The sequence below is a fragment of the Scyliorhinus torazame genome, chromosome 1 (genome assembly GCF_047496885.1).
Source record: "Scyliorhinus torazame isolate Kashiwa2021f chromosome 1, sScyTor2.1, whole genome shotgun sequence".
Taxonomy (NCBI): Eukaryota; Metazoa; Chordata; class Chondrichthyes; order Carcharhiniformes; family Scyliorhinidae; genus Scyliorhinus; species Scyliorhinus torazame.
In genome coordinates, this window is record NC_092707.1 from 328,351,407 (window position 1) to 328,364,716 (window position 13,310).

A 13,310-nucleotide genomic window follows, 5' to 3' on the forward strand; every position below is an offset into this window, starting at 1 on the left:
TTGTACAACGCTGTGCTTGACCGCCAAGCCAGAGGAAAATGTGAATGCTGCTATTATTTTTGTATTGTTCGGACGTTAGTATGATTGGATGTTTAAGTGAGTGTAGTTTATGGAAGATAGTTAGAGGTACTGTTTTTTATTTGTTGTACTGCATGTCCCTGTTGTGACATAGCACCACTTAGAATTGTCAGTTAAAATTTTCTTGCGTAGTTATGGTCAGTGTAGAGGCCATGGAAGAGTGCTCACTGGGTCAGGGAGTGAAGACGACGCTGTTATGTGATCCTTCACGCTTCGCGTTTGGGATCACAAGGAGGGTGTAGCCACCTGGGTTGGCCACTTCCCGACTTTGAAATGGAAATCCGCTAAAAATGCAGGGCAATTCAGTCAAACGCAGGGAAAACAAGCAGGTGCAAAGTTTCCTGTATATTAGAACTTGCAGGAACCCAGACAGCACTGAAACTAACCACCATCTACATATTAATGAGCGATCCCCGGGAACAATATGAAACAGTTGAGGTAAACAAGGCCAAGCCAGACTCCTCGGCGCCAGCAGGAGCCAAGACAAAGGAAGGCCAACGGACACTTAGGAACCGCCCAGCAATCAGGGCAAAGCTCCAGTATTGGAGAAATCGATCCAAGTGATCAGAACTTAGTCCAATCACTTGGAACCAGGTACGGGGTCCGCCCAAAAGGGCGCGAAGCCCCTGGGGACTATAAAATAAAGTTCCCAAGTTCAATTCATCCTTCTTGGCAGGACCTCTCAGCAGCTCGAAACAACCCTTGACCGTAACCTGCCTAGTAGCTGCACCAAGTAAGTCTCCAGTCAACGCACACTACGAGATCGGCGCTCCTAGCTACCAGCCTATACCAGCTTTGAAGCCTGCAGACTCAGAATCGAACGAAAGGCCATTTGTTCCCCTGACCTGGCGGGCCAGTTCCAAAGCTAAATATAGGCCTTTTAGTGTTAGAGATAGTCTAGTAAGTAGAGTTTTATGCATGAGTAGTGATTGACTGTGTATAATAAATGTGTTTTGATTTGAAACATACTAACTGGTGTATTGAGTTATTGATCAGCACTTGAACTTGAACCTCGTGGTGGTATCATAAAGATACCTGGCGACTGTAGAGCAAAAGGTTATAAAACAGAGCAAATTAAGTAAAGGCACAACGAGCAACATTTACTGACCAAATTAAGAGCCACCAAAGGTTAGCAATAAGTCGAGTTGTGTGAAGACAGGACATGCCCCTATTTTATGACGTTTGAAGGTCCAAACTTTGAATGTGAGTGAATAGATGAGTTAATGGGGGAGTAGATGAATAGGTAGATGCAAGGAGTGGATAGTTGGGTCGAGTTGCAAGGGGCTGTTGAGGAGGCAGTTGAGTTAGTTAGGGCCAGGAGTATTTGGGTTGGGTCAGTGGTAGTTGGGTTGGAGGGATAGTTGGGTGTTATTCTGGGTGGTGCCAATGGTTGGTTGCGTGTTGTGGCAGTGGGGGGGGCTAGGGGAATTAGTTTGGTCAAACGGTGTAGTCACGTTCAGGTTAGTCAAGTCAGGAGTGCAAACAGGTCGGTTCAGAGGGGATAGTTGGGTCAGAGGGCAGTCGAGTCTGGTAGATTAGGTATGGTCAGCGTTGTAGTTTCTAGTCAGGTGTTAGTCTAGGTTTTAATGTTTAACATTTTCTGGGTAACCGTTCTGGTAAGTCCTGCGGACCTGTCCAAAGTTTCCAACTCTAATACAGAGTCGGAGACACTCAAGGATCGTGGGCAGGAGGCGAACTGTCCATTGGAAATGTAAACTTTCTGGGCAATTCCCATGTAGCTCTGCACACATCTTCACTCGTACGTCCATCTCCGACGATCCAGAGACTGGAAGATTGGGTCTAAGATACCAGTTTCATCGGGAATTCAAATTTCTGTCTACAAAAGCTGCATGGGTTTGTACAAGAGAGCCTCAGAGGTACCCCATTAATTTGCACAGGTTTTCATCATAGCTTACTAAAGAATGCTTTATGTAAGAGTGTCAGTAAGGGGCAGCACGGTAGCGCAGTGGTTAGCACTGCTGCCTCATGGCGCAGAGGTCCCAGGTTCGATCCCGGCCCTGTCCGTGTGGAGTTTGCACATTCTCCCTGTGTTTGCGTGGGTTTGGCCCCCACAACCCAAAGATGTGCAGGATAGGTGGATTGGCCACGCTAAATTGCCCCTTAAATGGATAAAATGAATTGGGTACTCTAAATTTTTTTTTTAATGAAAATGAAAATGTAAGAGTGTCAGTTAAATATGTTGTTGAGATGTTCAAGTGTGGAAATAAAGTTGAACGGTAGTATTTGCATATACAAAATCAGAAGTCAAACGGTGTAGGTAAAAATGTATTTGTAAATTGTGGTCATACATAAATAATTTAAATTTAGGTTTTCATTATATCCCAAAACAATTTTAAAACAATAAGGCAAAAAAACCTGGTGATATCCAGTTGGCATCTGATATACACCCTGATCAATTTTCTTTTCTCTGGAAAGGAGGACAGGCTGAGTTTGTAATGGGCAGCCAGATTGAAACTGCAAGTTTACTGCCAACTAAAGTTGAGTTGCCTTCATATATTATACAGATACAGCAATATAGGAAAACAAACTGTACATTTTTAGAAATTAAAGTTTATACAGAATAAAATTGAATACAAATTTTAAAATCAAAGATGTTTACTCCAAACTAAAGTTTTCTTAAGGTATCTTACAACTAATCTGATCTCTTCCATAAAAGTAGCTGCATTTGTACAGTGCAATAGAAATAAATGTATGACAACAAAGTTAAGAAATGTTGTATTTCAAGAGGACTCAACAGTCCAGTATTTGCTGTTAGGTGTGAAGAATTGGTGCACTAGAGAAGATGGTGTATGATTCGCATGTGCAGAGCCTCAGTGGGGCAGTAACATACCACAAGGTAAGGTGAATTACGGTATGAGAAGAAAGTAACGGATAGTTTTGTGTATGCTTCTTTTCATTTGAATATGAAATCAAAAGTGGTGACTAAAACAAAATTCAATGTACCAGGTGTGCGCACTACGAGATGAAAGTCATGATAGATCACCATTCAACAATTAAGTTTTCACAGAATTAAGTTTTTAAAAACAATTTGTCTGGTACAGGCAAATTAGCGCATGCCCAAAAGTTGTCGGCTTTTTAGTTGGTAATTTTTTTCCATTTCACATAATGCCCTGGCACGGAGATTAGCAGCTTGCAATCTTTTCTTCAGATCCAAATTCTTTGGTTTACAAAGTCGTTTTGTTGCATCACTTTCCTTGACGTGCATATTTTCTTTACTTTCTCCTGCAAAATGAACTTTCTTTTTCCCTGGAGAGGATCCTGTGTCTATATAATCATCTAGCGAGAAATCAGAGATAAAAAATCTGTTTCATTCATATTTTACAAGCTGTGACAATTCTGTTTTTTTTTTTAAGGACAAAGATCTAAGCAGTCAGTCTGAACTATTTTTGTTTTAAAAGGGACCAGTTATGTGGGAGGTTTCTAAAGAAGGGGGTGATAGATGATGGAAAAATACCATCACTACATCCTCACAATCCCCACCCACCACCGTCCCCCTCCACTCACTGCAGATGGCTTCTGTGTACAGGTTTTCAACTAAAATTGCAGATTGGGCCCCAATGGTATAATTGGACCAGATCTGGGTATTCAAAGAAGCACCCTATTTATATCCTGTCTTGTTTATCTGTGCATTTACAGCCAGGCAGAACTGGGGTAAAACAATATATTTTTGGACAAGCAGTGCAATAATAAATTCAATTTACTCGACAAAGTAACTTTCAAGGTACAATCCCCCACTTCTGACAGGTTGATTACATGCCTTTGCTTATAAACATCCTCATTTCAGATACATAGTAATTAATTTACTTTAATATAAAAAGCATGTTTATACAATTTGCGAGTAAATCATTTGAACTATCTTTTTTTTATTGGTGCAGTTAGTTTTGTACTTCAGTTCCTTAAACAATCTAGATGGTCAGTCTAGTTTAGCAATTCCATGCACATACATCTTCACACACTTGCTGTTGAGGAGACTGAACTCATATTTTACAGCAGCACAAACAGAAATAAAAGTATGGAATATAATGGGCGGGATTCTCCCCTACCCGGCAGCGTGGGGGGTTTCGGCGTGATGGAGTGGCGGGAACCACTCCGCCGTCGGGCCACCCCAAAGGTGCAGAGACAGGCCAAACCCTCACCTTGAGGGGCTAGGCCTGCGCCGGAGCGGTTTCCGCTCCGCCGGCTGGCGGGAAAGGCCTTTGTCGCCACGCCGAAAGGTCTTCGCCGGGCGACGTGGGTCCGCGCATGCGCGGGAGCGTCAGCGCCTGCTGATGTCATCCCCGCGCATGCGCAGGGGAGGGGGTCTCTTCCGCCTCTGCTATAGTGAAGACCATGGCGAAGGCGGAAGAAAAAGTGCCCCCACGGCTTAGGCCCGCCCGCGGATCGGTGGGCCCCGATCGCGAGCCAGGTCACTGTGGGGACACTCCCCGGGGCCACCCCCCGAGCCCGCCCGCACCGCCTTGTCCCGCCGTTCAAAAGGTGGTTCAATCCACGCAGGACAGGCATTCCAGCAGCGGGACTTCTAAATTCTCCCTCTGTGCACCCGAACAGGCGCCGGAATGTGGTGGCTAGGGGGTTTTCACAGTAACTTAATTGCCGTGTTAATGTAAGCCTATTTGTGACACTAATAAAGATTATCAACTAAGCTACCCCGAGCAACCCCTGCACGTCACCTTTTCAACTTGTTTCCCAACTTTGTAAAGGGGAAAACGATTTTCAACCAGAATACCCAATGAATAATAAAAAAAATGTTCAACCTGAAAGCTAACATTCCATTTACATGGCAGAATTAAACTGACCTGGGACCAAAACGGCATGCACCTCCATCTTGGTGGAAGAGATGGTGCATGTGCCAGCAGTCATAGTGCAAGGCTTCGAAGATGTACCAAGCAAAGTGGATAATGGGGATCCTGTAGATGTAGTATATCTGGACTTCCAGAAGGCATTTGATAAGGTGCCGCAGAGAAGGTTAATTCACAAGGTGAGCTCATATGGGATTAGGGGAAACATTAGCTTGGATTAGACTGCCTGACGGACAGGAGACAGAGAGTCGGGATAAATGGGTCTTTTTTCTGGATGGCAACATGTAACTAGTGGGGTGCCACTGGGTTCTGTCCTTGGGCCCCAGCTATTTACAATACAGGGATAAAAGGATCGATAGCCAAATTTGCAGCTGACACAGAAATAGGTGGGACAGTAAGTTGAAATGAGGAAATAAGAACCTTACAAATGGATATAGATAGATTAGGAGTGTGGGCCAAAATATGGCAGATGGCGATTAACATAGGATAAGTGTGAGGTCATGCATTTTGGTCGAAAAAAATGGAAAGGCAATTTAGTATCTAAATGGGGAGAGACTTTGGGGTGCTCCGATGTAGAGGTATCTGGATATCCTCACGCATGAGCCACAGAATACGAGCATGCAAGTGCAGCAGATAATAAGGAAAGCAAATGGAATGTTGGCATTTGTAGCAAAAGGAATTGAGTATAAACGTAAGGAAGGCATTGGTAAGATTGCTCCTGGAGTATGGTGCAAGTTTTGGTCTTCTTATTTGAGGAAAAATGTAGTGGCATTGGAGGCAGTTCAGAGAAGGTTAACTAGGTTGCTTCATTAGATGAGTGGTTTGTCGTATGAGGAGAGATTGAACAGTTTAGACCTATACTCTCTAGAGTTTAGAAGAATGAGGGGTGAACTAATTGAGGTATACAAGATGCTAAAAGGTATGGATAAAGTAGAAGTGGAGCTGATGCTTCCTCTTGTGGGCATTCTAAAACAAGAGATCATAATCTTTGAATAAGAGGTAGCAAATTTAAAACAGATTTGAGGAAAAACTACTTCTCCCAAAGGGTTGTGAATCTGTGGAATTCACTACCGCAGGGTATGGTGGATGCAGGGACAGTGAGTAAATTTAAGGAGGAGTTAGACAGATTTTGAATTGGTAATGGGTTGAAGGGTTATGGAAAACGGGCAGGACAGTGAAGTTGAGACCAGAGTGGGATTGCCATGATCTCATTGAGGGTGTTAGGCCCGGGAGGCTAAATTGCCTATTCACAGTCCTAGGTCATGTGTTCGAGGGAGGAGATGCTCCGGCTGATTTCGCAATCCAGCTCTTGGCCTGTATTAGGGAAATGCTAAGGAAATCAGAAGCACAAAGGACTTGGGAGTCCTTGTTCACGATTCTCTTAAGGTTAACGCGCAGGTTCAGTCGGCAGTCAGGAAGGCAAATGCATTGTTAGCATTCATGTCAAGAGGGCTAGAATACAATACCAGGGATGTACTTCTGGTGCTGTATAATGCTCTGGTCAGATCCCATTTGGAGTATTATGAGCAGTTTTGGGCCCCGTATCCAAGGAAAGATGTGCTTGCCTTGGAAAGGGTCCAGAGGAGGTTCACAAGAATGATCACTGGAATGAACAGGTTATTGTCTGAGGAACGGTTGAGCAATCTTGATCTGTACTCGTTGGAGTTTAGAAGGATATTGGGGGGGGGGGGGGGGGGGGGGGGGAATCTTATTTAAACGTACAGGATACTGTGAGGCCTGAATAGAGTGGACGTGAAGAGGATGTTTCTACTTGTAGGAAAAATTAAAACCAGAGGTTGCAATCTCAGACTAAAGGGGCGATCCTTTAAAACAGAGATGAGGTGGAATTTCTTCAGCCACAGGGTGATGAATCTGTGGAATACTTTGCTGCAGAAGGCTGCGGAGGCCAAATCACTGAGTGTCTTTAAGACAGAGATATATAGGTTCTTGATTAATAAGGGGATATGGGGTTATGGGGAGGGCAGGAGAATGGAGATGAGAAAAATATCAACCATGATTGAATGGCGGTGCAGACTCAATGGGCCGAGTGGCCTAATTCTGCTTCTGTCTTATGGTCTTATAACATCCCAACATGCACCAATCAAATCCAGCTAAAACCAGTGTGGATCAAGGCACAATGGGTGAATTGCGTGAGAGCCCCAAATTGGACTCTGCGCCAGGTTCATTGCGAGTCATCCAACTCACTCGGCGCATTCTGGGTCTCGCCCTCGCTAGGGGTGAGATCCAGATCAGCATACCTAAATGCGCCTCAGGGCTTATTTCAATACTCAACGGCCACGCTGCAAGACCACACAAACGTGGACCAGGTGTAACGGCATGTCGGGGGGTTTAGCGGGCCATTGGTCAGGGACAGGTAAGGGTGGTACCCTGGCACTCGGGCATTGCCAGGGTAACAAGGGCACTGCCAGAGTGCCAGGTTGGCACTGCCAGGTGTTGGGCCCAGGGTGGGTCCCCAGGGGCCACAACAAAGTTGGGGGGGGGGGGGCGATAAAGTGAGTGGGAGGGGGGGGGAAAGTGGAGAAAGATCGGGGCTGACAATCAAAATGGTGCCGCGATCTGTGAACAGCCATTCCTGCTGGCAAGATTAGCTCGCAGGAAATCTCTCTGTGGGGCCTCAACAGGGAGAAACTCCGAGGCCAGAAAAAGCACTGCAGCTGCCGAGAAACACCTCACTAAACGAGCCCAAAAGCGGACTTTAACATTTGTCAGCTGAATCGCGCCTAATGTTTAAGCAGATTAATCAGTTTGCACAATCCAGTACTGGTACTATCTGGCGGGTGCACATCGATGACATCAGCGCTGGGAGAAACTATACATGCAGTTACGAGGGGACACAAATTCAAGGTGAGGGGGAGGAGGTTTAAGGGGAATTTGAGGGAAAATATTTTTACCCAAAGGGTAGTGACGGTCTGGAATGCACTGCCTGGGAGGGTAGTAGAGGCGGGTTGCCCCACCCTTTAAAAAGTACCTGGATGAGCACTTGGAACGTCATAACATTCAAGGCTATGGGCCAAATGCTGACAAATGGGATTAGGTAGACAGGTCAGGTGTTTTCATGCTTCGGTGCAGACGCGATGGGCCGAAGGGCCTCTTCCGCATTGTATTATTCTGTGATGTGCCAACACATAGCACAAATCAAGGCCTTATGCGCAAACTTCCTTGCGCATAGCCATTGGTGTTGGAAGCTAGTGTACAATAATTGATGCAGCAGGTCAAGGGAAAGAAAAACTAGGGGTTTATAATATATGTATATCTAAAATACAAAACCTATGAGGAAATTCGGATACTTTTTTAACAATTAAAAGAATACCAGATGTATGCACCATTCATATTTATCATCAAGATCTAGTCAGATGGAACTCAAGGACAATGTTCAAAGGCTTCTAAATGTTACTATGATGCCCTCAAAAGGAGAGGAGGCGGTGGTAGCAATGGATGCGGAGAAGGCGTTTGATCAGGTGCAGTGGAATTACCTGTGGGAGACGCTGGGAAGGTTTGGGTTTGGTGAGGGTTTTATTGACTGGGTGCGGTTGTTCTATCAGGCACCAGTAGCGAGTGTGCGTACGAACCGGCTGAGGTATTTTGAACTACACCGAGGGACGAGGCAAGGGTGCCCCCTCTCCCCATTACTGTTTACTCTGGTCATAGAGCCATTGGCCATGGCGTTAAGTGCCTCTAGGAACTGGAAAGGGCTGGTTCGGGTGGGGGGGGGGGGGGGGGGGGGGGGGGTGGTGATGCGTGGAGCACATGGTCTCTCTCTACGCAGATGACCTGCTCTTGTACATTTCGGACCCGTTGGAAGAGATGGGGGAAGTAATGCGAATCTTGGGAGAATTTGGCAATTTTTCGGGGTATAAATTGAACATGGGGAAAAGCGAGATGTTTGCGATCCAGGCAAGAGGACAGGAGAAGAGACTGGGAGAGCTGCCGCTTAGAATGGTAGGGAAGAGCTTTCGATATCTGGGAATCCAGGTGGCCTGGAAATGGGAGGTACTACACAAGTTAAACCTATCCCGGTTGGTAGAACAAATGGAAGGGGACTTTAAGAGATGGGACATGCTCCCGCTATCACTGGCTGGGAGGGTACAGACCGTGAAAATCCTGGGGGCAATGGAGGAGATATAAGAGAGTGTAGGGAGCATCGATTTGGACCCCGACTTATAATAACCACAGGTTGTACCGGGTAGGCTAGATGGCAGGTTCCAGAATTGGCAGAGGGGAAGGTATCGGATATTTACCAGGAGCTTTCGAAGGCGGAGGAAACTCCGGTGGAGGAGCTTAAGGGCAAGTGGGAGGATGTTAAGAGGAGACAGAGGCGGGGCTATGGGCGGATGCCCTAAGCAGGGTTAATACGTCCTCATCATGTGCCAGGCTTAGCCTGATACAATTTAAGGTAGTCCACCGGGCACGCATGACAGCAGCTAGGATGAGTAAGTTCTTCGGGTTGAGGATAAGTGTGCGAGGTGCGTGGGAAGCCCATCAAATCATGTCCACATGTTTTGGGCATGCCTGATGCTTAGAGGGTTTTGGCAGGATTTTGCTAAGGCAATGTCCACGGTACTAAAAACACGGGTGGTGTCGAGTCCGGAGGTAGCGATCTTTGGAGTGTCGGAAGATTCGGGAGTTCAGGGGGCGAAAGAGGCCGACGTCTTGGCCTTTGCCTCCCTGGTAGCCCGGAGACAGATCTTGTTAATGTGGAGGGGCTCAAAGCCCCCCCGAGTGTAGAGACCTGGGTTAGTGACATGGCTGAGTTTCTCAGTCTCGAGAAAATAAAGTTTGCCTTAAAAGGGGCAATGTTAGGGTTCACCTGGAGGTGGCAGCCTTTCTCGGGGAAAATTAAAATGTCAGCAGATGCAGTATTCCAAAGGGGGGTGGCGGGCGGATTGTTGTTGTTTGGTTGAGGTGCGTGAAGATTGGGCTGGGGGGGGGGGGATGTTTATTTTACCATGCTGATGTCATTGTTTATGTTACTGTTATAAAAATTTTCAAATACCTTAATAAAATATTATTTTTAAAAAGATCTAGCAAGATGGGAATGCCAAGTGGTTTTGCCAATATTACATACCTAATCTAAGGACTGCTGTCTTCAGTATTTGCTGTTCTTTCATCAAGGTGTAGTTCTTCAATATGCTCTCTGCCCTGTTCACAGAAGATAAACATTTTAATTTTTACTTTACAATTGCATCTAAAGGGGCAGCACGGTGGCGTAGTGGGTTAGCCCTGCAGCCTCATGGCGCCGAGGTCCCAGGTTCGATTCTGGCTCTGGGTCACTGTCTGTGTGGAGTTTGCACATTCTCCCTGTGTTTGCGTAGGTTTCGCCCCCACAGCCCAAAGATGTGCAGGTTAGGTGGATTGGCCACACTAAATTGCCCCTTAATTGGAAAAAATTAATTGGGTACTCTAAGTTGTAAAAAAAAAAAAATTGCATCTAAATAGGAATTCTAGAAAGACCTAATTCAGCATAAACAGAAATATTACAATAAAACAAACCTGACACCAAGGAAACAAATAAAGTTTGTTTAAAAACCAATAAAGAGGGTGGGGAAAACAAGAGAGAGAGAACTATAAAAGGAAATTGCCTTATTAGTTAGTGCCAATATTGATATGGAGTTCAGTTTCAATCCAAATTCCACACTCCACAAAGAACTTACCATTTTTCTGAGATTTCCTTAACAGAAAATAATTTAAATCTTTATTTGTACTTTGAGAATTAATTTCTTAAAAATAATGTTGACTAATTAGCTTTGGTTTCTTTGAAAAAACTGTGTATACATAATATACAAACAAATTGTCAGGATACATAGTCCATGAATCTATTTTTCCATAATCTATAGAAGAGAATGTTGAGAGGAGATCTGTTCGAGGTTTTCAAAATCAAGAGGGGTCTAAGCAGAGAAAAAATGTTCCAATTGACATTCAGGTTGAGAACCAGAGTACACAGATTTAGGATTTCATGGCTATTGGAGAAAGAACCAAAGGTGATGGAAGTAAAACCTTTTTTTACACAGAGAGTGGTTAGAATCTGGAATGCACTACCTAAGAGTGTGGTGGAGAGATTCAATGATGGCTTTCAAAAGGGAACTGGGAAAGTGCCTAAAGAGAAAGAAAATTCAGAGCTATGGGAAAAGATAAGGAGAGTTGGACCAACTCTTGCAGAATACCATCATGGACTCGACTGCCAAATGGCCTCCTTCTGCGCAATAACCATTCTATGAAATTTAGCCATTTATCTGGCAAGGCAAATGCAGTGCAATAAGTAAGAAGTGCAAGGCAGAAATGGTTAAAGCTACCTTCTAGGTTTTTCCATCTTAGACTTGCAATATGTGAGATATATTAAAGACAGATAAAACGTACTGCACATCAGCAACATGTCTATTTTTGAAGGTTTGAAGTCTTTTGGATGTTTAAACGAACAGTTTGAAGGATTATTTAGTGTTGTAGTCTTTTGGGGCTATCTTTGAAGTAATGGGTGTTAAGATATTCAATGTTTGTTTTTTAAAGGTTAACTTGAGTTCATAGAATAAACATTGTTTTGTTTTAAAAACCATTTGTCCATAATTGCTGTATCACACCTGGAGAGTACGCTGTGTTTCCCACACCACAATCTATTAAAAGTTGTGGGCCGGTTGAACTCATGAAATACTTTGGGGTTCTGTAAACCCGGACCCATAACAATTGGCGGCTCGTCCAGGATAAAAGTCTATCTATTGGATTGGCTTAGTGAACTTAAAGACAGTGAGGGATGAGCCTATTGTGGTTGCTTTTCAGGCGTGGTATTTTAGTTTAAGTGGGGAGTGTGTTGTGGACAATGGCTCTTTCAGAGGCTCAGAAGTTTTTGGGGGTGGAGACGGTCACATGCAGTACCTTACGGACAGAGACTAAAAGCACACTGTTAGATTTGGCAAAAACATTGCAGTTAACATTACCTGACAAAATGCGAAAAGATGAGGTAATTATGGCGGTGGTTAAGCATTTAAAGTTGCCTGAGATACCGTTTGATTCATTGGAAATGGCAAAAATTCAGTTGCAAATTAAACAAATGGAACATGAGGCAGAATTAAAGCAACTTGAATACGAAAGAGGTAGAGAGGAAAAAGAGAGAGAGAGAGAGAGAGAGAGAGAGAGAGGAAAAAGAGAGAGAGAGAAGAAATGAGAAAAGAATAGACCGAGCAGAACAAAAAGAAAGAGAAAGGGAGATACAGATCAGGGAAAAAGATAAAGAGAGAGAGTTTGAACTTCAGAAAATGGCCATGAAACATGACAGTCAGTTAAAATTGGCAGATGTAAAGGGAAACGTACAGTTGGTGGATAGTTATGAGGATAGTGAGAAAGAGCGTCATAGTCAAAGGCTTGGTGGGAATCTATTTAAATATGTCCAAGCATTGCCAAGGTTTTACGAAAAGGAGGTAGAAGTCTTTTACATTTCATTTGAGAAGGTAGCTAAACAAATGAAATGGCCACAGGACATGTGGGTATTACTGATTCAAACAAAGCTGGTAGGTAGGGCTAGTGAAGTGTTTGCATCAGTACCGGAGGAGGTGAAAAAATCCATCTTAGGTGCATATGAACTAGTGCCTGAAGCCTACAGACAAAGGTTTAGAAATTTAAGGAAAGAATTTGGTCAAATGTACATGGAGTTTGAAAGGCTCAGAGTAATTTTGATAGGTGGATAAGGGCTTTGAAAATAGACCAAACGTATGAAGCTCTCAGAGAAATTATAATTTTGGAGGAGTTTAAAATTCAATTCCTGATGCAGTGAGAACTCATGTGGAAGAGTAGAGGGTTAAAACTGCGCGCGCGGTTGGCAGCAGAAATGGCAGATGATTATGAATTACATCATAAATCAAAGCTTGGTTTCCGACAACAGTTTCAGCCTGTGAGGGATAGAAACTGGAGACATGAGAAATACTCAAGTGGCAAAGGTAAAGGTGAAGGTGATCTGATGGGAGATAATAAAGAGAATGTACCTCAGATTAAAAAAGAAATCCAGGAGGGTGGAAAAGAAATGAAAAGTTGCAAATGTTTTCACTGTAATAAACTAGGCCATGTAAAGTCACAGTGTTGGTGGTTGAAGAAAAGCAATGGGAAGGCTGTGGTGGTAAAACAGGATAAGACAGTGGGGTTTGTTAGAGTGGTAAAGGAAAGCCCAAGGGAAGCGAAGGAGGTGCAAATGATTGTACAGCCTGTTCAAGAAGTGATTGATAAGAAGGTGCCAGATGTCTTTAAAGAATTTACTTGTGTGGGTAAAGTTTACTCATATGTATCAGGAGGGCAGGTAAAGAAGTCACAATTTTAAGAGATACAGGAGCGAGTCAATATTTAATGGTAAGAGATGAGGCAATATGTAGTTTGGGAAGAATGTTGTCAGAAAAGGTGGTAATATGTGGAATT

The 13,310-nt window shown here is 44.0% G+C and overlaps 1 protein-coding gene across 13 annotated transcripts in view; it reads right to left on the reverse strand.

Moving 5' to 3' along the window:
* Positions 1-2,351: 2,351 nt before the first annotated feature.
* Positions 2,352-13,310, reverse strand: part of nek2 (NIMA-related kinase 2) — a 109,447-nt gene continuing 98,488 nt past the window's right edge. For all 13 annotated transcript variants that reach the window (XM_072508500.1, XM_072508531.1, XM_072508567.1 and 10 more), the window contains 2 exons: positions 9,985-10,058; positions 2,352-3,375 (listed from right to left, as the gene is read on the reverse strand). In XM_072508500.1, coding sequence (XP_072364601.1) covers positions 3,146-3,375; positions 9,985-10,058 — 304 coding nt within the window. In that variant the 3' untranslated portion in view covers positions 2,352-3,145. The remainder of the gene's footprint in view (positions 3,376-9,984; positions 10,059-13,310) is intronic.